At 43.5% G+C, this 26,963-nt stretch overlaps 1 protein-coding gene across 3 annotated transcripts in view; it reads left to right on the top strand.

Annotated features, from left to right (window-relative positions):
- The window catches only part of VASH1 (vasohibin 1), a 131,004-nt gene that overhangs the window by 72,092 nt on the left and 31,949 nt on the right, over window positions 1-26,963 (top strand). For 2 of the 3 annotated variants that reach the window (XM_069208437.1, XM_069208438.1), the window contains exons 2-5: window positions 2,098-2,186; window positions 3,128-3,184; window positions 8,187-8,261; window positions 11,874-12,255. In XM_069208437.1, coding sequence (XP_069064538.1) covers window positions 2,098-2,186; window positions 3,128-3,184; window positions 8,187-8,261; window positions 11,874-12,255 — 603 coding nt within the window. Of the gene's footprint in view, window positions 1-2,097; window positions 2,187-3,127; window positions 3,185-8,186; window positions 8,262-11,873; window positions 12,256-17,622; window positions 18,660-26,963 lie in introns of those variants that run through there. The other variant, XM_069208435.1, reaches the window with a different exon arrangement.

The following is a 26,963-nucleotide window of genomic DNA, read 5'->3' as shown; positions in this document are numbered from 1 at the left end:
TGAGGTCAGATCCCAATTTGATAATATCCCATATAAATATTGACTTTGACTCCAATAGCTACAAAGCGGCCTTGCTTTGGTTGGGGCTTCTTGATGACAACGAGAGATGTAGCTCGCTGATGGAACGATAAAGAACCCCCCCTTAATAGAAGGGTGGCGTAAAGGCTTGGAACACTGCATAGTTATGGAAAGGCCGATATATGTGGCTAGAGGCTGTCCACAAAAACATTCCAAAATATGGGAGGCTTGGGGCCAGCTTCATAGAGTTTTTCTTGATCCAATCAATTCCCCAGCATCAGTCTTAGATGAAGAGATTCGAGGTTATGGAATTTGATTGCTTGAGATGGATGGTAGGGACGATTCTATGAGTGATTCAAGTTGTGATTGTTACAAATTTGGATTGTAATACTGATCACAGGCATGGCAGGAGGTTGGGGGCGGCGGGCCTGTTCTGTTTTTTTTCTCTCATCTTACTGTTCTGCTTGTATAATGTGCAGGGTTTAAAATCCAATAAAATGTATTAAAAAATAAGTGGCAGTGGAATCTTGGCAGGTTTATGATTTGATCTTACAGTTGAGGCAACTACAGCAGACCAGGGTTAAAAATCTCTTGGAAAAGCAGGCGAGGCAATGGAATACCTTTTGCATGCTCTTGATGAATGTGGCAGGGCTGCTCTGATTATGTTATGCCCACCTTCCGGCTGATATTGATATGTAGAACACATCATCTCGGCTACCAAATTATAGCAGGTGGAAGTTGGAGACCTGGGTCCTAATTGGCTGCTGCTATTCCCTGGTATCGAATTTGTCATTTTCCATAATTTCTTATCAGTCTGTTTTCTATAATTTGTCCTGTGCTGTTGCTCAGGGCTTGACATTGAGCCTCACAACTGTTTAAAGAGTTACCTGACCTCTCTGGCTTCTCTGATTCAGTCTTAAGGTATGTGTTTGATTACTGTGCAACAGTACCTACATTATTCTGTATTTAAATACCACATCTGAGGCAGATATTGCAGGTTCCCAAAATTACCTTTAGGCCACGGCGGGATAGATGCAAGAAAATTAATTCATGCTCCAAGAAATCAGGGCAAAAGTAGTGATTCTGGAGGTCCATCGTCTACCTGGACCCAGAACCGGTAACCCTCTGACCTCCTAAAGATAAGGTTAGCAACCATGGCTTTGTGATTAAAAGTGGCTTTCCACTCTTCCCCAGATTATTTGGGTTACCTCTACATGTTTCCTCGTCAAGAGATTGAGAAAAAATCTCTTGATGCGCGTAAGGGGCCCAGCCAGTCATTTGTTTGTTTGTATAATGGTGATGCATTATATATTGCCTAAATTTCCTGTTGGTTGCCTTCTGATGATCCACAGTATGGTAGCTAGACTTACATTTTTATTTTCTAAATCTTCCTCCATCTCTGAGCATCTTTGTTAGCTGCACTCTCGTTGATGGAACGCAGAATCGCCTAGTCGAAATGTAATTCAGATGCCCATGTTCCTGGGCTGCTGCCCCGCCTTCTAGGTTTCAACACTATAGCCAGGATAGAGCCTCAAGATCTTCCCAAATTGCTCTTTTGTTAAACTCTTTCTTGCCAGTTAGGTGGCAGCTCCATCTTTATAGTCACAGCCAACCCATGGACAATTCTACCTTTATCCGTCAGGCCCAGCGCTGATCACTCCTTTAGGAAGCCACTGAAAATGTCTGTTTCTTAAATAATTCCTGGTTGCCCCGCTGCTTTTGTCTTCTTATAAAACAGGACACCTTTTTGGTGTTTGTGCGGTCAATGAGTAATAAATAAAAATCAATTCAATTAACAGCGCATTGACCGCTGCACCAGTGACACTCAGTAATGTGCCCCGGATATCCCGTGCAGTATTTGATGGGTTTGGTCATTCGCAGATCTGCAGTAGGGGATTGTAATTGTGGGTGAGAAGAGTATCATTTTGGAGTCTTTGTCAATCGGTTGCCTTTCCTGTTCCTATTACCAGTGCATAGGGCTGGGAAAGCTGGGGGCGGGGGAGGCGAAAGGAGGGGTGTGAACTGAGCAGGAGCACCATCAGCTGTTTTGGTGATTGCATTTCTGTCTCTTCACTGCAGGTTCCCATACCAAGCGTGCCTACGTTTGCAGCAGCCACACCCATTCAAGAGCGCCTGGAGGCGATCCAGAGGTACATCAGGGAGCTGCAGTATCCTTTACGTGTTCTGACAAGCGGTATTTGTGGTGCACCATTAAGCACAACAGAGCTGCAGTGTTCAGCAGAAGCACATTGGGGCAGTGAAAGTGAATTGCACTTCAAGCACAGGGGTGTGTGGGGGGCTGAGGATGGAGGAGAACTGGGAGGAGGTTGGGGGTAAAGGAGATTGGGTAGACATAGGGTGACCAGATTTTGAGGAGCAAAAACCGGGACAGGTCAGACATAAAAGAAGGACTAAAGACTTTACTCTCACTTTTATATCTGGCCTGTCCCGTTTTTTTGCGTAGCTTTGTGAATGTGTGCCTATACATATATGTGTGTTTATATATATATATATGTATATATATATGTATATATATAAACACACACACACGCACACTTTTACAAGACTACATATTTAAAATTAGCTATGGCTTGACCTCCCACCCTGCACCTCCAACCCGCCCCCACCCACCTCTCTCTGCTCCCCACTCCATCTCTCTGCTGGGAGCAGACAGGGGACTGTGTTGCCTGACAGTTGACAGATAAATTACTTTAATTATTTCATACTTTACTTATGCTTCCCTACATGATCTGGCCTTTGTCCCAAAAACCGGGACATTTATTTAATGATCTGACCTTTGTCCCAAATACCGGGACATTTCTTTAAAATTAAGAGAAGTGTCGGGACACTGAGACAGTCCTCTAAAAACCGGGACTGTCCGGGGAAATCCAGGACGTCTGGTCACCCTAGGTAGGCAGCATGTTATGAGGTCAGAGTGTGGAAAGTGGGTGCATTCCTTTCAGAAGTGTGGGTTTATGTACGTATTCCCATCTGTGGTATTGGCGGACATTTCAGTTGATTGTCGGTGTGGTAGTGGTGGGGGCTTACAACACAAGCTTTCGTTATCCTTTTCCAGCTGCTACTGTTGCCTCTTAACCTCAGTTTGCAGATACAATCACACCGGGACCCAGTTCTTTGAAATTAAGAAGAGCCGACCTCTGACTGGGTGAGTACTTGCCTCTCCCCTTAGCCCCGCCGGCTGACAGCAAGGTACTCTTTAATGACTTGCATTTTCTCTTGCTGTAACTCGGCAGGACCTGCAGTGTGCACCCTAGTACTTGGCCAATTACTCATTTTGTCAATACCATTGAGTTTCCAAGTTTTAACCCTCATGCCATGGTATTTTTCATGTAATTACATGCCGTTTGTGGTAAAAATGTACTGTGAACGACTACACAGGCAGATTTTGTTCACCGTGTTTTTTTATTTTTTATTTTTTAGCACAAAATGCATCCTTGTGTCCAAAGTAGATGCAAGGATGCACTAAAATACAGCGCCAAATGGCAGTTTTACATTCCACATAATTATGCGTAATTTTTCTGAAATTTCACATAATTATGCAAAATACGTGCATTACTCACACTCCCTAACATTTAATAAGAGTGTTTACTGCACTTACTCGAACTCTGAAAGTAAATGAAGTGAGTCTTGTCTTGGTGCATAAGACCCGAAACTAACAGCTGCTTCTCTAAGACGTCCCTTCCTGGATATGTACAAGTTTGTTCTTCCAATCAGATGCTTTTGTATTTTTTAAAAATATTTGTAGATTCATTCACATCTTCATCCTTTATGGGTAAATTGGGTGAACTGCAAGTAGGGAGATAATTGTGCATAGTATTATTTCTGTCCCGGACTAGATTTGTAGGTTGAGGTATAAAGGCAAGTGGAATTGGATTTGATGGTGATCAATCCAGTCAACTAGGGCATGTTCATCACTTCCAAGCAAATGTGTTTTGCAGTGATAGGGTCTAGGGTGGCACCTTCGATATGAATGGGCTTTATTGAGTGTCTAAACATGTCAATTTCATGCATAAAAAGAAGAGCAGCAGTTAAAAGGAATCTTTTCGGTTTCCACAGGTTTGAATCCCCAAAAAAATTATTGTTATTGGAAAGAATGACCTGAGAGGTGTAATGTTACATACACTGTTCAGCAAAGGCATGGTTGTCGATAGGTGGGTGGTAAATTATGTTTATACCAGTTGATTTAGCAGCAGTTTACTCTAATTTAAGCGTCAGACATTTAAGAGTAGGAAAGTACCTGGAAGCTACTTGTCCAGAAGTCTTGTAGACAATGAAAAGTAGGAAAGTACTCCAATGCTAATTATCCAGAATTCTTGTAGATAGCTACTCCTCCTTCTGTTTTTCCTTCTTTGTCTAGTCAAATTATGGCTTCATCCGGAAGAATGAGCAGTTCCAAGCAAGGATGGGAAGTTCCATTGAACTAAGTTTCAGTTAGTATCATGAGATCTAATCCCATATAGACGATCGTTTCATCCAATTCCATCCAGTGCTTGACTGTTGATCTTCAGTTGCGTGATACACAATAGCGTGGTTGTGGTTGTAGATTCATGAGGAAAGGACATTTATTGGATCTCAATTAGATTATAGTGTACAGCTATTGTGTCATGTTTTGTTGTGAGGTAAACCCACCAATACTGATGTGTTGTGAATCGTGTGGGAGCAGGGGTACCCCAAAAATTCTAGACACACCAAAAAGTTGCCTCAATCAAAATGTCCATATTCACTTGATCGAAGACTGAGTTGAACCTCAATTTTTATGAAGCAGAGGATCCCTGCATTAGGACACCTCCCAGAGCATCAAAATTCAGGGAAACATTCAAATAAGTAAATGGGTCCAATCAATAACTGAGTTCTAGATCAATAGAAAGTTAAAGGGTTTTATTACAAATTTAAAAAATAAAGTAATACACAGTCAATGGCATAAAGGCTCTCAATGGTGAGTGTTACAGAGAAATACAAAATCAGGATATATTCTAAGTCCCAAATGGGCAGCAACATTTGGAGAGTAATGGACAGCATCCCTAGTAGAACAGGCACGTTCACCTGGTTCACATTCTGGTTTACCCCCAAAATTAAGGATTTGTTTTGCATTATCGTCCCATATTAAATTTCGGAGTACTGCAGAATCACTGTGGAGTGAGTAAATTTAGCATTTCAACAGTAAATCAATGCACATAAAAATGTACTGCCATATGACCTCACCTAAGTACTGTCCCACTACATGAATAATAATTCTGTCTCATGTTGTCTGTAACTGCTAGAAACAAACTACACAATTTAACAATAGCGAGTTATATGAATGAATAGTGCACTGTGAACCAGCAGAAGGACCTTGAAGTAAGTGTTTGAGTTTGAGACTGAGCTGGGGTAAGTTAATCAAGAGCAGCATAAGTAAAGGCAGTGGAAATAAACAGGCACATTTCAGTTTGACTGTGTGCTGCAGAAATTTGGGGGGAGAGACATGGGGGAGACATGAGTGACGAGTGACTTCCACCTTGGAATAGATTGCGTTTGTACTAAAAACACACTTGTACACATTATAGAAAATTAATTTAAAAAGCAGTAGTACTATAGCAGTACATACATGTTTAATGAAGAATGGAAATACAGTCTTACTGCTATTAATGATGCATAAATATATAAATGCATAAAATATTATATAATAGCAGAGTTGGACTGTATTGGTGTAAGGTAACCCAGAATGCATCTTACTTCTGATAGGAAAGCTTGCCTTTAAATGATAGTTTGCCAGTAGAACAAACTTTTCTTCGGGGAATCGTGAGAGGGCGAGGTAGATGATTGTGTCTGGGCGCGGAGCGCATGCGGGTCAACCAGTTCATCTCAATAGGTTCCACTGGATCAGGTAAGGTGTTAGGCCATTTAGGTAGAGATTCCAGATGTGAAACTGTCGGAAATCATTTCCAAAAACTCAATTTGGTAGCTAGGGCATTAACGGTCCACTGTCAACTCATTTTTTTTGCATCAGGACCAATTATTAGGTCATTAAAAGGGAAACGCGTTTGGTGCTAAATCTTCTGATGCGGTGTAGCGGACCCTATAACAAGCCTTGAAGATGAGGGCGTTTGTTCCCTGGTTAAATAGTAAAAGACTGTTATGATTGTTGTGAAAAGTGTCTCTTGCACCTTTGGGCCGGGGAGCAGTGTGCTTGTTGGCTAGCAATAGCTACATTCCTGCTTTATTAGTTTGCAATCAGAACATCAACATGGATCAAAAGGAATCTGAGGCTTGTGCCTCCTACTAGAGAAAAAGCTTGACCTACATGGAGCAAGAGTCCTTCCATAGTACATTTCCTCAGAGATAGAGCAGAAGTGATACTGTAAGCCAAAGCCACACAATCTACTCACCATGTACCCTTTTTAGGGTCGAACCTGCGTTGCATGCGCTGGCGCATGCGTATCGCAGCGAGACGCTTTTGTATTTAGAAAAGGGCTCTGAGCCCTGTCAACTTCACGTCAGTGTTTTTTATTGGTTCGTGGGCTTGCCTAATAAAATCTGCTTGCTTTCATTAGTCGGAGGCAAGCATACGTCATGCCTTTTCCGGTGGCTAGCCCTCCTCGAGCGCAGCGACCAAGTACAGAAAACATGCAAGGCTCGCTGTTTTCCATCGGGCTCGTGGACTTCTTTTTCTCTAATTTACGAGCCCGATCTCGCTTGGCAGAAGTCGAGCGCTTTACATGGTTAATTTCCCTTTTTCGGGTTGTGTACATAAATGCACTTTTGCCCGATAGGTGAAAAGTCGGGTTAGGAGTTTACAACGCGATCAGCTTTAACATGAGCAAACGCGAGACCCGTTGCATTGTAAATGCTTGTTAGCATTGTAGGCTGACATTGGTTCACCATTGCCACCCACTCAGCTCAAACATAAGCATTGCAAATAGCTTTTTTTGTCTACTATTTAAGTATTTTCTTTGAGTCTGAAGCAGATTGTGACCTTGTGTAACTGGTGCAACAAGCATAATGTGAGCACCCCAACTTTCAGGACTGCTTTAACTCATGTGGAAAAATGTTAAACTAGCTGGAGACCTTGCTGGTTAGTATCCCACATTGCTAGATTTAGTGAGTTTCTGTCAGCAGACCAGGAGAGGGCCTAATCTTGGGCGCTATTACAATGTAGGTACTACTGTTATTTTGTATATATTTTAATACACTGAGGCTCAACATGGAGCGATCTATAGCGATTCTGGAGTTAAGGGCACTTCTAGCACTTGGAGCTAGATAGAGGTGAGGAGGAATCGCTGTATTCCTATATTCTCGTTTTCTAATCTACTGAGAGTTGGACTGTTTTTATAAATTATCAGTATGAAGTGGTGGGGATTGTCCACTACGTTAGGACTGTATTAGAATGCAACTCATCTAATTACCATGGTGCATAATTAATCAGTTGGCACCCATCTACTCTAAGATATGGTTCAGTGACTTGTTCAAATGCTCAACACCTGCACTATTAATTTGAAAAGATGGTTTGGTGTCATTCTAATTTTGGATGATGCTGAGAGCGCAGTCTCTCTCCATTAGCTTGAGAGTAGAATGTACACATGCAGTAGTGGAGGAGGTAGCATAGAGGGCTAAGGGATGGTACTTGTGAGAGTATTTTGCATCAATGTTGGACAATGTTTATTGCATCAGTGTTGAAGAATGATCACTGTTTGGCATCTGTGCTGTGGTAAAGAGTGGAATCATTTAGGTGCAAGTCTGGTAAGGTTCATTTTGTCATTGTGTGCTTTGGTCAGTGCTGCTGATGTGGTCAAGAAGGACTGGGTACGTCATCCAGGACAACGAAGTAGATGATTTTTGTACTACATAACCGGCCACTCAGCATCACTCCTCAAGCAGAGTTTCTATGCTTACTCCATGATCATAGTGGTTGCCACACTGTGCCTGTCAAAGTGTCATTGTTGCTCTGGGTGTCTTCTTTTCAAGCCAGTGCATTAGTGTGATGGTCTGTTTAGGTCTGCTGCATCAGTGTTCATTATATTGCTGCACTGATCTGTCCATAATCCATCCCATAAGGGTTTGCACAGGCGCCATTCTCAGTTACACCATGAGATCAGCGCTAGGAATAGAAAGTAGCATTTCTGGTGTATTCTTAATTCTCTCTTTTCTTCTACCCCTGCTTCCTGTTATAGGCTGATGGACCTGGCCAAGGAGATGACCAAAGAGGCCCTGCCAATTAAATGCCTGGAAGCAGTGATTCTGGGAATGTATCCTTTTTTTCTGGGCTGAGAACCAGGTGCTCTCTGCAGATGAGGGTCTTCACAGTTGTGAGTAGAGTCGATGTTGATAAGTCTTGGTGTGTTTTTAGAATAGATGGTTGAGAGTTGGGTGTGCTTCAAGGTGCAATTAATATAGAACTGCCTCCAAGTGACCCAACATTTTGTAGTTCTAGTGACTGAAGGGAAATGTTGGTAATACATGTTGGGACCAGTGGGAAAAGGAATGGAGTTTTTCTGGATCTTTTTTCCACTGGTGGCGCTGCTTTGGCAGCAGAGGCAGAATGTGGTGCCCCAAGTCCAGCTCCTTATCATGTACTATCATGGCTGTGGACCTTCCAACACGGCATTCTCCTACGGAACCCAGCTGCTGGAGAGAATAGCGTTTGTTGGATTTCATTCTCCCTTCCAGCCCAATCACCCTTCTCATCTTCTGGAGTCTTCTTTCCTTCTCCCGTCTCCTACCGCTGACCGCCTGGGTTACACCAAACCCTTAGCCCAAAGTGAGCCAACAACAGGTGTCTTTTTCCCTGCTTAAATGAACCCACATGCCTCATCTATCCCTAATGCCTCCTAAGGTACTCTAGTGTGGCCTACAATTGCAGTTGTTTCAAGATGGGTATTAACAATTTTATTTATACCTCCACTTCCACAAGGTTGAAGCAAACCCACTACATAATGTGCACTTATTGCAGTACTGTGTGCTTTCTCTGGGCTTTTTTAAAGGCTAGAAGCAATTTAAGGTAACCTTTCATTTCAGGTGCTAAAATCAAACTTGGGTGATCAATGAGTGTAATACTCTTCCTGCTAGCTTAGGAGACTGGACTCCGGAGTTGGTTTCCTGCACTGGTGTATTGACCTTTCTGTGAGGTAATAAAATCATGGTTTTCTAGCTCATGATGACTTGTCTAGAGTACTTCACCAGTGCTTCAAAGCATAATGTACTCAAATATTCCTGTTTAAATTGTTTGGCAGACAGGAAACATTGTGCATTTTGTTACTCTGAATGCCATATGGGCAATTACTTGATCCATTTTAAAATATAATTCAATACTTATGAAGCAATCCAGTCTAGTACACAGAATAATCCTCATGCATTTAGCACTGTGCGTAAGGAAACAGTAACTTATACTAGTAAACACATTCACACTCTTAACACCATCATGGAAGAATAAAAATTAGTAAAACGGAAGAATTTGCCCCATTATGGGATTTTCATTAGATTCTTGAGTCTGCACTTTGAGCCTATCTGTTCTTGTGGGCTGCAAGTCTTTTGAAATGTATTCTTTTTAGTTCCCATCTTTTCCTTAGTCCACGAGTTACGGGCCATAGGGTTCAATCAACAATATCACCAGTTACATAGGAACATCTTAATATGGCTTTTGTCTGAGAAGTTCTCTCTCAGGGTTGTTTAATTTTTTATATTCATCAAGTAGTTCTTCCCTCAATTTTCACTATTCCAGTTATTTGTAGACCATTTACTACGCACTGTAGATATGAGAACAGCTATTGTTTTACACTCATTTAAGAAAATATCTTTGCTCTACGAATCAACGGTTTTGAGTTGTTAGCCTAACACATGCCATTAAATCAATATCTAAATCCCCATAGCAATATGGATTGTATGTTGCATAGAAGCCTTTTCCACTTATGCTAACTTGTCATGTCAAGGAATGCCTCTTTCAATCGAGATGAACAAATATCCAAAGTGACCTCACTCAGTTCAAAGCACTACACCCTACAAGCGATACCTCACAACCATAAGTTAGACCCACCTCTGCAAGAGTACCATCCATAAAACAGCCTAATGTGGCCGAAGATGCCAGCCACTGCATAAACCCATTACCAGACTTTCCAAACAATTCCAATGTATTCAATAACCTTTTCACTGAAATCCACAAAATTAGATCCCTTAATGAAAACACAAAAAAGACATCCACTCTACATCCTGGTCCCATTGCTCCACCTCAGGTGGACTGCATTCTGCATCATGTTGCACACTGAAAAGATCCTCTTCAACTCACTCAAAGCCATCTCCTTGTCATACAGCATTGTACAGTTATCTGCTCTTAAATGCCTTTAAGAAGATGACCTAACACCTATCCTCCATACTGGGAACTTTCTCATCTACCCCCAAGACAGGACAGGTATTCCCGCTGATGATGAAACCGACTGTGGGCCTAGGTGATTTCTCCAACTTCAACCCCATTACACACACATTCTACATAGAAAAAGTCATCATAAAAGCAATACCCACCTCAGCATGGCCAGCCTTCTACAGAATTATCAGTCGGGATTTTAGACTATGCTGCAGCATGTAGACAGACACTTATGTAGTGAACAACACCTTCTTTACCTACAGAACCTACAGCACTCTCCTGATCCTACGCCACCTCTCTATAACCTTTGACATCGACAGCCAAGGACTAATCCACACCAGGAAAACATCCTTGGGCTTCTCTTAATCCATCCGCGGTATTTCGTATCCTACCTCACTAACCACCATCATTTTGTACAGAGAGCATGATCACAGAAATTCTCCATCTACAGTGGAGTACACCAGGGTTCCACCTCTATCATCCAACCTTTACATGAAATCCTCAGCCACACCCACTTGCAAAATCAGGATCTGTTAGTGCACTAGTCACAATCCACTCTAGACCAAAATCTACTTTCCCAAATCTTTTCATTGACTTATAACCAGCCTTTAACTAATCCAACAATATAGGTTAATTACTTTTAGCTTTGACTGATGAAGACGTTATTCCTTTTGTTCGCCAACAATTGTAAGCAATAGCAAACTCAAACTTAGCTGTCCAACATAACCCTTCAGCTGACTAACAACGTAAAATTAATGTGATTCACCTTCAATACAGACCTTGTATTCAAAGGTCACATCACATTGTTTTGATCCTCTTCTCCCACTGTGTGCTCTCCACCACTTGGTGAAAGGGGAGGTTACTTCTTTATAGTCGCTGTACAACATGTGAATTTATAGTGAATGCATCCTGCAGACAGAAAAGTATTACTTCTTTTTAACCACTGGTATGGAGCCTGTTCTGTAGAAGATTCACATGGGACCTGGCTCAAGGAGGGCGTGAGATGATGGTGGGATTTAGGCATCCTCCAGGAGAACGCTAATTCATAACACTCTCTTGAGTTTGCCTAATCTAAGGTACAGTATGTATGCTCCAGAACATTGTGATCCTTTGAGTTATAACCAAAGCAAAAGCCTTTAAGAAAAAAAATGTGTGATATTCCGCAGCCAACACATGATGGTTTATAACATGTGAATCTACTGCAGAACAAATGCCAAACCAATATATACAGGTGACTAACATTTTTCTTAATGTTTTTGTGATTTTCATCTCCCCAAAACACGGTTGAGTAGGTAAACTGCAAACATAAATAAATATTTGTTTTTTTATGTCTATGTTCTGAAGGAGTTTCGACTGTTCAATGATAAGTCTCTTTCTTGCTCTGTTATAAAATACATATTTATATAAGTAGATCTTTTGGAAGATTCAATTTTTCTGCTTATTTATTTATTTTATTTTTTTGGCTTAAGAGTCTTTCTCCTTAACTCGCATGTCTGAACGACAGTTACCTCACCAACAGCATGGCGGGGCTGGAGCGCTTCCCCATCAGTTTCAAAACACATTTCTCAGGGAACTTCTTCCGTCACATCGTCCTAGGGGTGCATTGTGGAGGTCGATTTGGGGCGCTGGGCATCAGCAGACGTGATGACCTCATGTACAAGCCACTGGCTTTTCGCACTCTGGGAGAGCTGGTCTCAGAGTACGAGGAGGCTTACCGGCGCTGCTGGCACTCCCTGAAGAAGGTGAAGATCGGCCAGTATGTGTCCCATGACCCCCACAGTGTGGAGCAGATTGAGTGGAAGCACTCTGTGCTAGATGTGGACAAGCTGGATCCTGAGGAGTTGAGGAAGGAGCTGGAAAGGCACACCAGAGACATGAGACTGAAGGTATGCCTCGAGGTGTGAGGGATGTGTGATAAGACTGACATGCACAAGGATTTACAAAATAGTGCGTCATGAGGGTTGGGTACATGGGGGAAGGACGATAAGACAGAGAACCTGAGGAGGAGATTGAAGATGTGTAGCCAAGGACTAGAGGACAAAATATATTTACTTAGGACTTGAGACGTAAAAGCTGTGAGTAGCTGGGGTGGGAGACTAGGAAGTCAAAACTGAGAGGAAAAGTTGAGTGAGTGGACATCACTCAAACACATGTGAGGAAACATACACAATAGAGATTTGGCATGTTGGAGGATAGGTGGAGGACAATCAAACTTTTATGCCATGGCCGGAGGCTTATATTATGCTTACTTTTCTTGCTCTATTTTAAACAGCAGCCACAGTCAAGAGAAAAAAGAAAACACAAGTCCCAAAAGGCCAGAGAAGTACTCGGCCAATGGGACCAACAGAACAACCATAATGAACCAATCAGTGTATGGCACAGCTAATATATACCTATCTTGATTGCAAGCAGTCCCCTTTTCTTGCTGCATGCAGTCTAGATATATATTTTCATTTTGCTCTTATTCATTAATGGTATATTTTACATTCTAATTTGTGGTTATAACTTGTGTTCATTTGTTTTTTTACCCTTGAGTGCTTATTGTTTTGGGCTTCCGCTTCACTCGTAACGCGCTATGGCGTTTTCTTTTCTCTCCCATCCTGCCCATTACCTTTGGTGCCTCCAGCGGTGCTGTTTATTCCGCTGCGTTTTCTTTCCTTGGACGACCGTTTGAAGGCCTCTTTTTCTTCAGGGAAATCATTGTCGCTGTGCGCAACCCTTGTTCAGTAACTTCTTTTGTAACTCGGCTCATATTTAAGCCTGTCTGCCTGCAGACATATTGCCTTCGTTCCTTCAGCCGAGGCTTTGCTTGCGTGTAGCAGCGTTGCTCGGCTTCAATTTCCAGATTCCTCTCAGGGTCGCGACCTCTCATTTTGGACACGCCTGTTGCTTCTTGTCTGTTCCTCATATCCCCTCCCTCTCACAGTTTAACCATTTGTAGGCTAGTTTTTCTCTTTGGCCTACCGGTTTTTGTTTTTTCTTTGAGAACATGGAATTTTCTAATGTTTTTCAAATGCAAAATAACGACAGTGAAGAAGAATTTAAAAATAATTAAAATTACTTTATTCAATCCTCAATTGCTAAAGCAGTCTCAGTATCCATGAACAGGATCTCTAAGAATTTAGAAGATTCTGTATTATCCCTAATGTCACAATCTAAAATGGCCCTATCTGCGGGGGAAGGCAGAAAGCGCAAAGCCACGTTGGCTTCCCATAGTCAGCAATCAGTTAAGAAATCTGCACTTATGGAAGGTGAGTCTAACTCACACAGGATTGAGGTCAAAGAACCTCACAGGCCTCCTTCTAAGGAGGGGAATGCTCCAGGGGCAAAAAGTAAAGGAAAAATTAAGCACCTTGACAACAGTGCACAGTAGATTGTGATTTCATCCATTCAAGATACTGACGACGATATCAATGACCCAGATTCAGACAATGCTTATGATAAGGATTTAGAAGACTCTGATTTTTGGTCTGGCCCACCCCCCCAAAAAACAAACGTCTGGCTGTTACAGTGATTCTCTGACTCAAAGGGTAATCCTGTGTTTGATCCAAAACTCATTCATCATCCTAATTCCACAGAGGTTGACTTCACAACATGTACGTGATTATATTTAAGATAAGCTGTGTTTGCCCTTGGATAAGCAGACAAGAGCTAAATTGAAAGCTGAATGCCTAAGACCCTCCTTACCACTCCATCTTACTACCACTCCTTCCATTGATCCCTCTATGCTGACTTTCTTTACGAAATTTGGGAAAGATCCATGCAAAGCGGTTAACAGGATGTGGTCTGTGTGCCAAGACAAGATGTTGGATATAGTGGGTCCTTTGTCTCAAACTTTTGACTTGGCGGAAACTGCCAGACTTGATAATCTCTCTATTGATCGGGAAAAGTTGTCTTTATGGGTTCACAGGGCCTTTTTGTCTTCTGGGCAACGCCAATTCGGCCATGATGCATGAAAGGCAAAAAGGTTTATTACTCAAACTGGACTCTAAATTGCCAAATCTGGCAACAATAGATCCCGTCATCAAGGCCGATGGTTTGTTATTTGGAGACTCCTTTATTAAGGAGCTGAGCAAATACGTTACAACTTTTGCTTCCTTGGATAAAGCTCTGCAATCTCTAAAGAAGGTTTTCTTTCGGGAGTCGCTTTACCGGCCGCAACCTGAGATCTCAGGGCTTCAGAGGCTTCTACATTTCATCATCACAAGAATTTCTCCCCAATTTTATCCCCAAAGTTCAAGCGGCTTCAAAGGAAGGAGTCAACGTTTCCACAGGTCTTCTCAACCCACAAGTAAGTGTATCTTCTGGGCATCTTTTTGTAGGGGGTCATCTAAAAATTTTCCTCCACACATGGGAATCCATAAGTTCAGATCCGTGGGTATTAGATACGGTTCAGGGTTATTTTATAGAGCTTTACGGTACTCCTTTTCAAACGCGTCTTCCTCATCCTCTAAAATTGTCTTCAGGGATGGCTTCTCTGGTATCTCAGGAAGTTCAATCCCTTCTTCAAAAACTCAACGCATTTCCCCACATCCTTTAGGCTTTTTAAGTTCCATCCTTTTGGTTCACAAGAAAAACAAAAAGGTGAGACCGGTCATAAATTTCAGAGACTTCAACCAATTTGTAGTAGATCGACATTTCAAAATGGAGGCCATCTTGCATCTCAGAGATGCTCTCCAACAAAACGACTGGATGGTTCGTTTGAACTTACAGAACGCTTACCTCACTATTCCTATTCATCGCGATCACAGGAAATTTCTTCAATTTCAATGGAAAGGAGACACCTATCAATTTTCATCTCTGCCTTTCGGTCTGTCTTCAGCTCCATGGTGTTTCACCAAATTAATGTAACCTGTGGTGACCCATCTCTGGGCACACGGTATATGACTGATTATCTATCTTGATGACATTCTTTTAATGGGTCAGAACCTTCAATCTCTTCTCTCACAGATGAATCACACTTGTTCTTTCCTGTCAGAACTGGGTGTTCTTATAAAGAAAGAGAAATCGATCCTTGTCCCATCCCAAAAATTGGAGTTTCTAGGATTTCTTATAAATTCCGTAGAAGCGACTCTTCACCTTCCCAAGACAAAGGTGAAAGCTAAAAAGTCAGAGATAACCCACTCTCTACATCTTCCTTCAACCTCCCTGAGATTATTTGCAAGAATTATAGGACTGCTTTCCTCGTCAATTCAAGCGATATTTCCCGGCCCTCTCCATTATCGCGCTCTTCAGAGACTGAAACTTTGTCATCTTCGCAATGGTCTTGCTTATTCAGATTCTATCCCCCTAGACCATGAATCCTGTATAGAACTCCAATGGTGGCTAGATCATCTCGATGCTTGGAACGGCACGACTATCTTTGCATCAGCCCTAGAGCTTGTACTAGAATCAGATGCAAGCCCGACCATTTGGGACGCAAGGTGTGGTCAAATATCGACTGGAGGTACATGGTCTCCACAGGAGTCTTCATTGCACATCAACTGTTAAGAGATGCTTGCAGGCTCCTTTGCGATCAAAAGTCTATTAAAAAAACAAAGGCCGATGCTCCATTCTACTCCGAATGGACAATCTGTCTGCGGTCAGGTACATCAACCGTTTAGGAGGCACCAAGTCCAAACCTTTGGCAGAGATAGCAAAAAGCTTTTGGGAATTCTGTCTACAACAAAAGTTATCTGTCTGAGCAGAATATCTACCAGGGTAACTCAATCTGGTAGCAGATTGGAATTCCCGATTCCTGTTAGATTCCAGTGATTGGAAACTTCATCATTCTATTTTCAATAACCTGTTTCACAAATGGGGACCTCTACACATAGATCTCTGCACGTCCCAGTTAAATGCTCAGCTGCCTCAGTTCTTCAGTTGGAGACCAGATCCTCTAGCTTTAGCAATCGAAGCTTTTCAACAAAATTGGTCTCAGTCAATCAACTATGCATTTCCCCTTTTTCTAATGATCAACAGGGTTCTTTGTCAAGTACGTCGTCAAAAGTCCAGTCTTATACTGGTGGTTCCCCTCTGGCACTCCCAGGTATGGTATCCTCCTCTCTTGGAACTTGCAATGGGCTTTCCGGACATTCTCCCAGTTTTCCCAGATCTCCTTCACAACTCGGAGGGGCACCCACACAACCCGATTCTCAACAATTCTCTAATCCTATCAGCCTGGAAGGTAACAGGACTTCCCAATCTTATCCAGGAATTTCTAAAGAAGCTTCGGAATATATCTCCAAATCTTGGGCTCCTGGAACTACAAAAGAATATAAATCGGCCTGGTCTTTATGGCATAGCTGGTGTGTGGGAAAATATTGCAATCCCTTTTCAGCAGATATTTCCTTAATCGCAAATTTTTTAGCAGCTCAAGCAAGTTCAGGCAAGTCTTACAGGACTAACAATCTTTATAGTTCAGCGATATCTCCCAGTCATCCCCACATCAATGGGAAACCGGTTGGGGAGCATCAGCTTATCTGTCGTCTTTTAAAGGTAGTAAAGTTTTCCAATCCGCCTATTCCTGAATATAGCAAATTATGGGATGTCAATGTTTTACAGTTGTTTCTCTCATTGTCTGAGAATTCCTCTTTATCTCTCAAAATGCTTTCTGCTAAATTGACAATGTTACTCTGTTTAGTTTCCATTAAACGTCTGTCAGGTGTCAAAGCTTTAGATATTTTTGCTCATCATTTTACTCCTACAGGTATACAATTCAAGATTAGAAGACGTACCAACACAAATATTTCCACGGTCTTTACCCCTATTTCCCTAATCAACCAAAGTTGTGTGTAGGAAATTGTTTAAAAATTTACGAGCAAAAGACTAGCCATCTCAGAACGTCCTCAACTTCTCAACTCCTCATTTCTTTCAAGAAACCTCATAAGCTACTCGTCCTACTCTAGCCCGTTGGATCAAATGGGTAATGTCCCTTGCTGGAATTGATACTTCCACATTTGGCGCTCACTCATCCAGGGGGGCCTTGGCCTCAAAAGCTTGTTGGGCTGGCTCTCGAATAGAGGACATTCTGAGATCGGCTGACTGGTCTAATAACATTATTTTCCATACATTGTATTGTAAACCAGTTAATACAGTTTCTTCTGTGGTGGCTGATATGCTTTAAAGAAGAATAATATGAGTCTCCAGTCTTGCCATAAAATGTAGATTTTCCTAGTAATTTATGAAGGAAAGTCTTAATTTTATTAGACACTGAGGCGAGTATTATCCCACCTCATTATCATATTAATCATATTTCTTTCCCACCCTAACAGTTTCATCTTCCGCTGCTTCACCAGGCAGTTCATAAGGAACAGGTTCTTCAAGTCGCACCCGCATGGTCTGAACAGGCCAGGAATTCTTCTCCAGAAGATTCTTCAGCGGGACGGCTTCCATTTGCTTCTCCTGGATTTTTCTGGATAGACTTTATTCAAGACTATTTTTCACTGGCTTTGGCCATTTGTTGATTGGTTGCATTTTACCAATGTTCAATACTTACCCATAGACTTCTTGCACAAGAAAAGAGGACTGCTTGCAATCAAGATAGGCACATATTAACTGTGCCATAGATTGATTGGTTCATCATGGTTGTTCTGTTGTTCCCAGTGGCCGAGGACTTCTCTGGCCTTTTGGGACTCGTGTTTTTTTCTCTTGACTGTGGCTGCTGTTTAAAATAAAGCAAGAAAAGTCAGCATAATACTTGCCTCCGAGTCTTTAATAAAATTAAGACTGTCCTTCATACATTTCTATGAAAATCTACATTATATGCAACTTTGTGTCACTTGGGGCTGGGAAATAGACTGGCATGTCTGTTACATGAACATTGGGATTGTTTCATCATGTTGTAATATACACTAGCGGGGCAGGCAGACCAGAACAAGAGTAAAGTGGCCTCTCTGGGGCTCCGGTAGGTGAGGGGCGAAACCAGCATGCTTGGGACATATATTTAAGCAGCAGGAAGAGAAAGGACAGGCATGAACAGGATTTGAGACTGTACATGAAGAAGCTGATTGGTTTGGGGAAGAAACTATAGGGCAATTGTGAATATTTAACTCTGTGTGCTATAAGCCTTGGTTATTTGAGAGTGGAGAGGGATCAAGGGAGAAACCCTCAGGCTGAATTATTGATTTAATCCAAAAGTCTTAGTAGATATGTGAATATCACTGGTACAGTAATACGATCAATTTGCTTTAGCTTCTGACCTGCACTCTTTTATGATCCTGCGAAACATAGGTGTTGTATGATATTGTTTTTCACAGTAGTACACCATGATATAAAATGCAGCACCATGTCCGGTGATTTATATCTGTGCAGTAACACACTTGTCTTTGTATTAAATGAGAAATCCCTAATGGTGTTGTAAACTGCGTCGCCTTTCCTCGATTTTGTGCATTCCCTGTGACCTGATGTATTTCTGTTCCCAGTGACCTGATTTGTTCCTTGCCCAGTGGCCCTAAATCTCAGATACGCTGAAAGGTGCTCTACATGTCTTATATAATTGTGCTTGTAGCAGAGATGTAAAGTATGCTTTTGGGGGTGTACCCAAAAAGTACGATCATTCCAAGTAAAGGGAGTGTATCACACTACAAGCAGGCTATAGGCTGATTGATGGTTGGTAATCCATAAAATATCATTTCCTCTGCACCCATCAGCGAGAAGGACACTGGAGGGGACAAAGAGTTGCAGAAATACAAAGAGCAATATAGAGTCTATTCTTCCTGTAGACATGAGCAAAGTCAAGCACGTTTGTTTAGCATCAGGAGTCTGGATAAAGGACTGTCTGAAATTTGTGGACCCATATTGCATCCTAGACCATTTAGGGTGATTCCTCCACTTCGTAATTGTTTACTAAGGGCAAATTCCGTCCTTGACCATTAGGGGTGCTCCCTCACCAAAATGCATCCTAAACCATTTAGGGTGCTTCCTCCACCCCATAATTGTTTACTAAGGGCAAATTGCATCCTAGACCATTTAGGGTGCTTCCTCCACCCCATAATTGTTTACTAAGGGCAAATTGCATCCTAGACCATTTGGTGTGCTTACTCTACCCCATAATAGTTTCATAAGAACAAAGTCTGGAAAGAAGCCCTTTGATGCATTTGGTTAGACACCTGAATTTCTAAGATGGTAGTTCTGTAGTTGAGCATTAGTTGTTCCTATCGTGGCTGCAACATTTATGCAAGCACCCCTTAACTAGTCCATTTAAGTTCCAAAGGCACTTTCTGCACTTGCACAGAGAACAGCACAAACAAGTAGCAGGACCTTGTATTGCTGTGATCCTCAAGTCCATACTAGGACTCAAACTGCAGAACCATCCGATCTGAGGAAAAGGCATTGGAGAGCTATGAAAGGTCACGCTGACAGTGATCTGCTCTAAGGACCCACATGAATGAAAATAAACTTGTCTTGTATCAGGGAATGAGCTGCCCAGTGGGCTTCAGAAACAGGAACAATAATTGCCTATGGAGCTGTGCCAAGTGCATGCCACCTGCATGCTGAGCCAGATCTCCTGCACTGTGCACCTGTCTCTTGGAACCCAGGGTTAGGGAAGCCCACCTTTCTTGATCTTGACAGTGTTGGGCAGGTGTGGGTCGGAGCACTATTACATTCCAATTTCAATCACCACCATATCTTCCATTGTGGTGGGGAATTCCTAAGATTTCTGTGTGTACTAGTACTCCTTGTCCATTTGCTCCAGAGGGATACAAGGAAAACTCCCTTGTGCCTAGGTGTCTTTGGGTAATATCCAGTAAATGGGCTTAGCCGTGCTTTTTTAACCTCTAATTTAATCTCTAGTCTTGATGGTGCATGGGATATTGTGCTACAAGTGCTAGCTTTACCCAAGCTCTAGTCACCCGCTCTTTGTAGGAGAATCTCTTGGTGGATTTTGAGGCAAAATACAGTGACTGGCTTGTTTTAAGATGCGAGCTACTGGTCTATTTGAACATTGGAAAGGACTATGTCTGTCCTAACCTTTCATGTATCACATTTAGAGGGGGGGGAGCTATGAAAAGGGTACCCTCAACCTCCCAAATATAATCCAATCTACACAATTAAGAGGGTTAACTTTATCTTCTACGATCCCTCAGCTACTAAAGATTGTTAGGGGGATCCTGGAATATCTTACATAATGTTGTAGGATCCTCACCCACAGGTACCAACTTTGGCATGCTTCATCAGTGGATCCTCACTCACTGCACCTAGTATGCGTGGGTGGGCTCGATGCAGTTTGTTAGCGAAGCACTTCACTAGAGGGGAGGGATTGTGTCACTGTTAAAATTTTAATTGCTTTCTGGATCCTCTTGTGTTTTAATCTGAGGTCCTTTGGCAAGGTTAAAATCAAAACATAGTAACTGGGTATACTAGCCCAAAATATCCGTAGGTCGACATGTTTCAACCTCTCTGTATGCCTCTAAGGGTCAGCAGGCTTTCGTCTGGACCTATGTGAATTTAATCCCTGCAATATATCACTTGGTATTGCTAATAATCCCAGTTCATTGGTGGTGTGACCCTATCATACACACAAGTATGAAGTATGCGTGCTAATACAGACCATTGTGGACGTTTTCCTCCATATTATCTAGAAAATAGAGAAAAATATATAATTTATAACTTCACGTAGGGCCTATAATCATTGGCCTTTCATAATGTCACATCATGCTTTGAGTGTCTGTCAGGGCATTCACACACATTAGGTCACCCCACTTTCTCTAACATAGCTCATCACACTTCTTTTTGGCAACATTTAAAAACATTTAAATGGCACACACAGTAAGAAAATAAATGAAACAAACAGTGGTTTCAGGCACACTCAAGTGCCCCATAAAGGCCTGTCCTGGGACCTACACTCTGCATTGGTTATTTTAGCTCCATAAGGCACGGGGGAGGACGATCCCTGTAGTCACACACTAAGGAAGTAAATGTTGCTGGGATTAAATAAGTGGATTCCTGGTTGGCCGTAACGTCCGATAATGGCCCATCCTCATACGTGCCCCAAAGACTTACTTTGTAAAGAGAAGTCCTCCTGCTATTAATCTACTTGGTTTCCCTGATCCTTGTATGTAACTGCCCCCGAGTCATGCCTACTTTTAAATAGCATTCAAGTTGTGATGCGGTTTCGGCACCATGACAGGCTTCCTCAGCATGTGTTGAGTGGTGTAGTATTCCCTTGAGAGGCTGGAAATGTAGTCCCGAGCTGAGGTGGGTAATACACAGTGGAGCCTTACCCTGTACCCCGTATCAGTACCGTCTTATGTAATCAGGATTGTTGTTTGCTCACAGTGACCTCCTAGCTGGCCAGCATCATCCTCCCACCCACCCCCTAAATTCTGTTTAGGCCATCTACTTCAGACAGGAACTCTGTACAGTGAGGCACACAAGACCTCCTAGAATGGACCAGCCCTCTCCCGCTCACCCAGATCCCATGGTTGCACCTCCAGTTCCAGCGGTGGAATCTGCCAAACTAGATGTCATTTTGCAGCTGATGGAGACTTCCTGAATCTTCCTCGAGGCCAAGATGGACTCTGTGGCAGTGGATGTGATCCCACTGTCTGATGACCACTGAAAATGATCAGACCAAGTAACCACTCGGAAAAGACACTGGCTAGTGCAACGCCCCAGACCAGTGATTTACAGGACCAGCTGAGGGATCTCGAAGGGCGGGCGGAGGAGGTGGATGGCTGTGCCTGCTGCAGTAACATCAGAGAGTGGGATTTCCCAGGGTCCTGTGAGGGCCATAGTGTGGAGGACTTTCTAGAGGCCTGTATATAGGAGCTGGTCCTCTCCCAGGATTTAACCCCTTACTTTTCAGTAGAAGTGGCCTACAGAGTGCGCACGAGGGGTGCTGCCTCACTCGATTTTGGCTAAGCTTCTCTACTATGAGGGCTACAATGCTATCCATAAAAGAGCCCAACAACCTTACCCCATCATCAAAGACAACCACCATTTCCTCAGATTTCCAGATTCTATGCTAGTGGTCCAAAGGAAAAGAGATGCTTTTCTAGGGGTGAAACAAAAGCTCTGAAAATTGGGCCCGACGTTCATTCTGCTCTTCCTGGCAAAGCTTAAAATAACAGCAGACCAAAAGAAGCACTTCTTTTCAGACCCATTTGATGGCTGGACATGGACGTAGAGCAGGAACATGCCTAGGACTACAACTCTGTCCCAGGATCTCCTTCTGCTCCTACCCTGGTGGCGCCAGTCCCAGGGGGTGTGAGCACTGCAGGCTGTGATGGTTCCCTTCTCTAGAGCAGGTCCAAAACAGCCAGTGCTCGGCTCTGAATGTTGCTGCTGCTTTTTGAGACCCGTACGCGGGGTCGGACGGGCCTTCTGGGGAAGGTTTGCAGAATGATGGCACCTTCTCCTTGATCCCATATGGGATGCTTACCCCTCAACAGGTGACTCCACAAACTGCGGATGACCTTATCAGAGCCCCATCTGCCCTTCTGCTCCTCCTGGAGTGGACTATAGCCACCCACAGTTCCCAATCCTGGGACCATTTCTGATGGGTGAAGCCTGTCTACTTTCTCTTTGAGATCTACAAAAGACGGCTGGGGTTGGAGGAAGGCTCATTCTCTGAATCCTATTGATCCGAAACTAACAAGCCTCTAATACCCCATAAATCCTTCATAATTGGAGCCCCACCCCACAATTGACTTATGTTGTCACCTAGCCCACCCAGGTCACATACCAGAGATGTTAACATGAGGTTTTGATGGCAGCCTCCAAGCTTGTCGCTCATAATATTTGTTTTTAAAGTTACAATGTTAGCTTCTTGTTCTGTTGTTTTCACCTCGCAGCTGGCAACTCTTCCTTGCCCGACACCGCCCTTTCCCTGAGACCTCCTAACTCAGTTAAGGACACCCTGCTCCCACATGGGAGGTGATGGGGACCTTTACAGCATGATTCCCCACACCCAAACCTTTCAGATTATTTCCTGGAATATTAGGGGAATGCAAACACATGTGCGCCGATAAAAAAATACACTTGTTCCTCAAATGTAGAAAAGTTCAATTAGCGCTACTATAAGAATCACATATAATCAACACAGAGGCTGAGCGACTGCACAAAGGACGGAGGTATACTTCACAAATTACTCAGCCTATTCCAAAGGAACACTTATCCGGGTGCAGGTGAGTATCCCCTGCCAGGTCTTGGCTCTGTAGGTCGACCTTGAGGGCCACTTCACCCATCATGAGGCCAGTTTGGATCGGTAACCCCCTGTTGTTAGGGAGCATCTAAGCCTTTAACTCCAACTAGCTGCCTTCCTTTATCGTCTCTCATTCTACTTCGAGAAGTGGCATATTTTTCCTGGGTCATGGGCGAGGATTATAACTACGTCCTTTTATGCCTTTCTGGATCGCTCCTACCCCCCCACTTCTGATGGCTGTAAACACCGCCTATGCCGGCAGTTTGGTCTCCCTGACACAGCGAGGGTTATGTTGCGATGTGTGGAGACACCTAAACCCGGGACCCAAACTGTACTCACAGACCTGCCAACTCACACGGTGCCACTGTGTGACACACGATATTGGCCCCCATCACACAGTCCCCCAGCGAGGAGCCAATATCACACAGTGGTAGAGAAAACAAGCTAGAAATCACTGTAAATAGTGGTTTTCAGATCGTTTTCGGAGTCTTTCAACTGCTGATGTCCATTAATGGGTGTGAAAACACCCTAGGACATTGGCAATAGCCTCAGCAAGTTTTTGTTTTGTTTTTTCTTCAGAGGAGGGTGTGTGCGGCCGGGGTAGGGGGAAAAAGTCCCTCTTAGGTGCTTTTTGCGAAGAGGCCATGCCTTCTCCAAAGCCCCACCCCCTCTTCTCACTGAGATTTTAGTTGAAGTTGTCAGGTCTATATTCATACTATTCTCCAATGCATGACTTGTATGTATAGCTGGACCAGATAGAATGTTCAACTGCGATTTGCTCTTCGATTTCCTCCACTCATTATATGGGTAGACATATGTCCGATCATAATCCCATACTGCTGGGACTGAGTTGAGGAAGAACCCCCTCTTCCCAATTGCTCCTTGGTTACAGCTTCCCTGGCATTGGAGTGGGAGGCCTTTAAGGTGGTCACTAAACGATTCTATATGAGTTCCTCCCCTCCCCCCCACCATGGTGAGCGTAGGAGCCTTCTGGGGTAGCTGGCAAAAATCAACCAGTCTTCTGTCGACATGGAGCGCATGGTGGTGGGTGGCCCAAAGCAGTGACCTTCCTTAACCATGGCTGTGGCAAAACAAAGTCAAATTACTTGAACAGTTGCGAATGTCTGGATTAACAGGCCTATAATGCCCAGTTTCACTCGAAGGAGATAGATAGGTCCCCCTGCTGGCCTGGATGGTCAAAAAGAATCCAAGCAACCTCCAAATAAGCACCTCTGACAATAGGATGGTTCCTTTCTCAACTCCCAAGGGGACATTCATGAGGCCTTTATGGCCTTTTATGCCTCATTTATTCCACCCATCGAGAGGTGCCTTGGAAACAGACCTATTGATGTTCCTCAACTGAGCCCCACTCCCCGCCCTCACCGCAGTGCAAAGTATCAATACCCCAATTTGTTTGTGGACATCAGAGCAGCCATTAAGGATACGGCTACTAGGAAAACATGGGGGACTGATGGGCTCCTGAGGGGATTCTACAAAATATACACAGCCACTTTGGCACCCTAACTGGTTAAGGTGTTAGATTCTGCACGCAGAATACTCTTTTTCTACCCCAGTTTATGACCTGCACATATTTCTGGACACATTACTTCGCTCTCAGACTAGCTGGAGCAGTCACGGGCACAGAGTAGTTATGCCACACCCTATCAGGCCACAACCCTCAGCTGCTTAAGAGGAAGTGGGGAACAGGAGTATCTCCGATCCCAACGTGGAGACTACTGGTACAATACTTGCATGACCATACATTTGCAGAGCCCTGGGGGAAGCCATATATAAGTACTTCTGGGTCAACCATCACACTGTGAACACAGTGAGCACCGAGTGGGAGGCCTTCAAGGTAGTGGTGAGCAGCACTGTTTTGGTTGGAGGGTCTGGGGACTCTCGAGATAGAGCTCACCGCTCTGTAAGACTCTGATGTGGCTCCAACGAGTGTATGGGTCTGAACAGGCTCCTGTATGTCGAGTGCCTTCCCAATCTCTCATGGGGGATGATGCAAGGGTATCTGATGTATCCCATGGTCCTTGCCACAGCGTCCCCCATAGACTTTGCACCAGCGGTCAAACCATTTGCTAGTGTTGTACGTTCTGAGGGGTGAACAGGAATGCATGATGGGGGAACACATTATATCCCTGTACTCGGAAGACATGCGCTTGCACTTAAGAAAGGCAGAGTTTGCCACTGAGTATGCGTCACATGGACAACCTGGGTAGACTCTCCAGCCTGTGCACGAACTGGTTCAAAATGTGTGTTTCCTGTATCCCCTGCGCTACAACAGGCCTCAGGGCTGTGACACAATTAGGCGTCCAGTGGGAATGCTGAACTTCCAATCCCTCAGTGTAAAAGTATATCACAGTGATGGGGATTGCTGGAAAAGGAACCAAGAGGTATCCTTCCGATCCTTGAAAGGCAAAGTACAGTTCTGGGGCTCTCTGAAAATACTCATAATGCCAAGACTGGCACTAACCAAGATGGTGATATTACTGCAAGTGCTGTACCTTTTCTTTAACCTGCCGGTCTGGATTCCCCGGTTATGGTTTAAGGCAATGATTTGGGATGGTGGGTGCTGCTGCGTCTCTCTGGAGATACTGAGATGGCCTATGTAAGAGGGAGGACTTAGCACCACGAATATTTAGGCATACTATCTGGGTGTCCAAATCCAGTGGTTGGCCAAGTGGCTAGACGGGCAGGGACTGGCAGAGTTGGGGCCAGAGGGGGCCGAGGACCGAGAGAGTGCGTTAGTAGTGAGGTTGATGGGCATCAAACTACAAGCAGATATGCACCCATAACTTCTTTAAATCGCACTACACTGGTGGAAGAAGGTTAATGCACCAAAATGCCTACCGCCCTCTATAAGCACCAGCACTCTTATTGGTGGGTATGCCTTCTCCTTAGGGAGGGTATTTTATGGTTGGGAGACTGCGGGCATGGATGGAGCGAGAATGCAGATGGTCGGAGACTGCCACCAACATGGGAGATGCAGGGAGTTGAAAAATCAAAGATACTTTATTTTCAATAAATAGGAATATGGAAGTAAGCACCTGGAAGATCCAGGGAAGTCAAGAAATCTTCTTCATGAGAATTTCCATTTGCAGCTCCTTTAGATGAAGATGATGTTCTTTCCTAGGTAGACTAACTAAGGGGTCTTAAGATGAACTCCAAAGCATGGCCTGACTGGACATTCTGCCTCACCCATTTGTGTGAAATTATGTCATTCCATGCACCAACATGGGAGATACAGGGAGTTGGAGGATATGGTCATTGAGGGAAGGCTCTCGATTTGGCAGTTCCTAATACATGCAGCCCTGAGACACTCACTGGGGACGGTGTGAGAGGACCATCACACTGAACCGTCACAACATGACACTACAAGCACTACTCACATTTGAAAGGGGTTGTATCCTGCTCTCCTGGCTACTGAATCCCTACTGAATATAATGCTAGCACCCCTAG

Source organism: Pleurodeles waltl, chromosome 9 (genome assembly GCF_031143425.1).
Source record: "Pleurodeles waltl isolate 20211129_DDA chromosome 9, aPleWal1.hap1.20221129, whole genome shotgun sequence".
In the NCBI taxonomy this organism is placed as follows: domain Eukaryota; kingdom Metazoa; phylum Chordata; class Amphibia; order Caudata; family Salamandridae; genus Pleurodeles; species Pleurodeles waltl.
The sequence above is the reverse complement of the archived record's forward strand: the minus strand, read 5'-3'. Positions and strand labels throughout refer to the sequence as shown.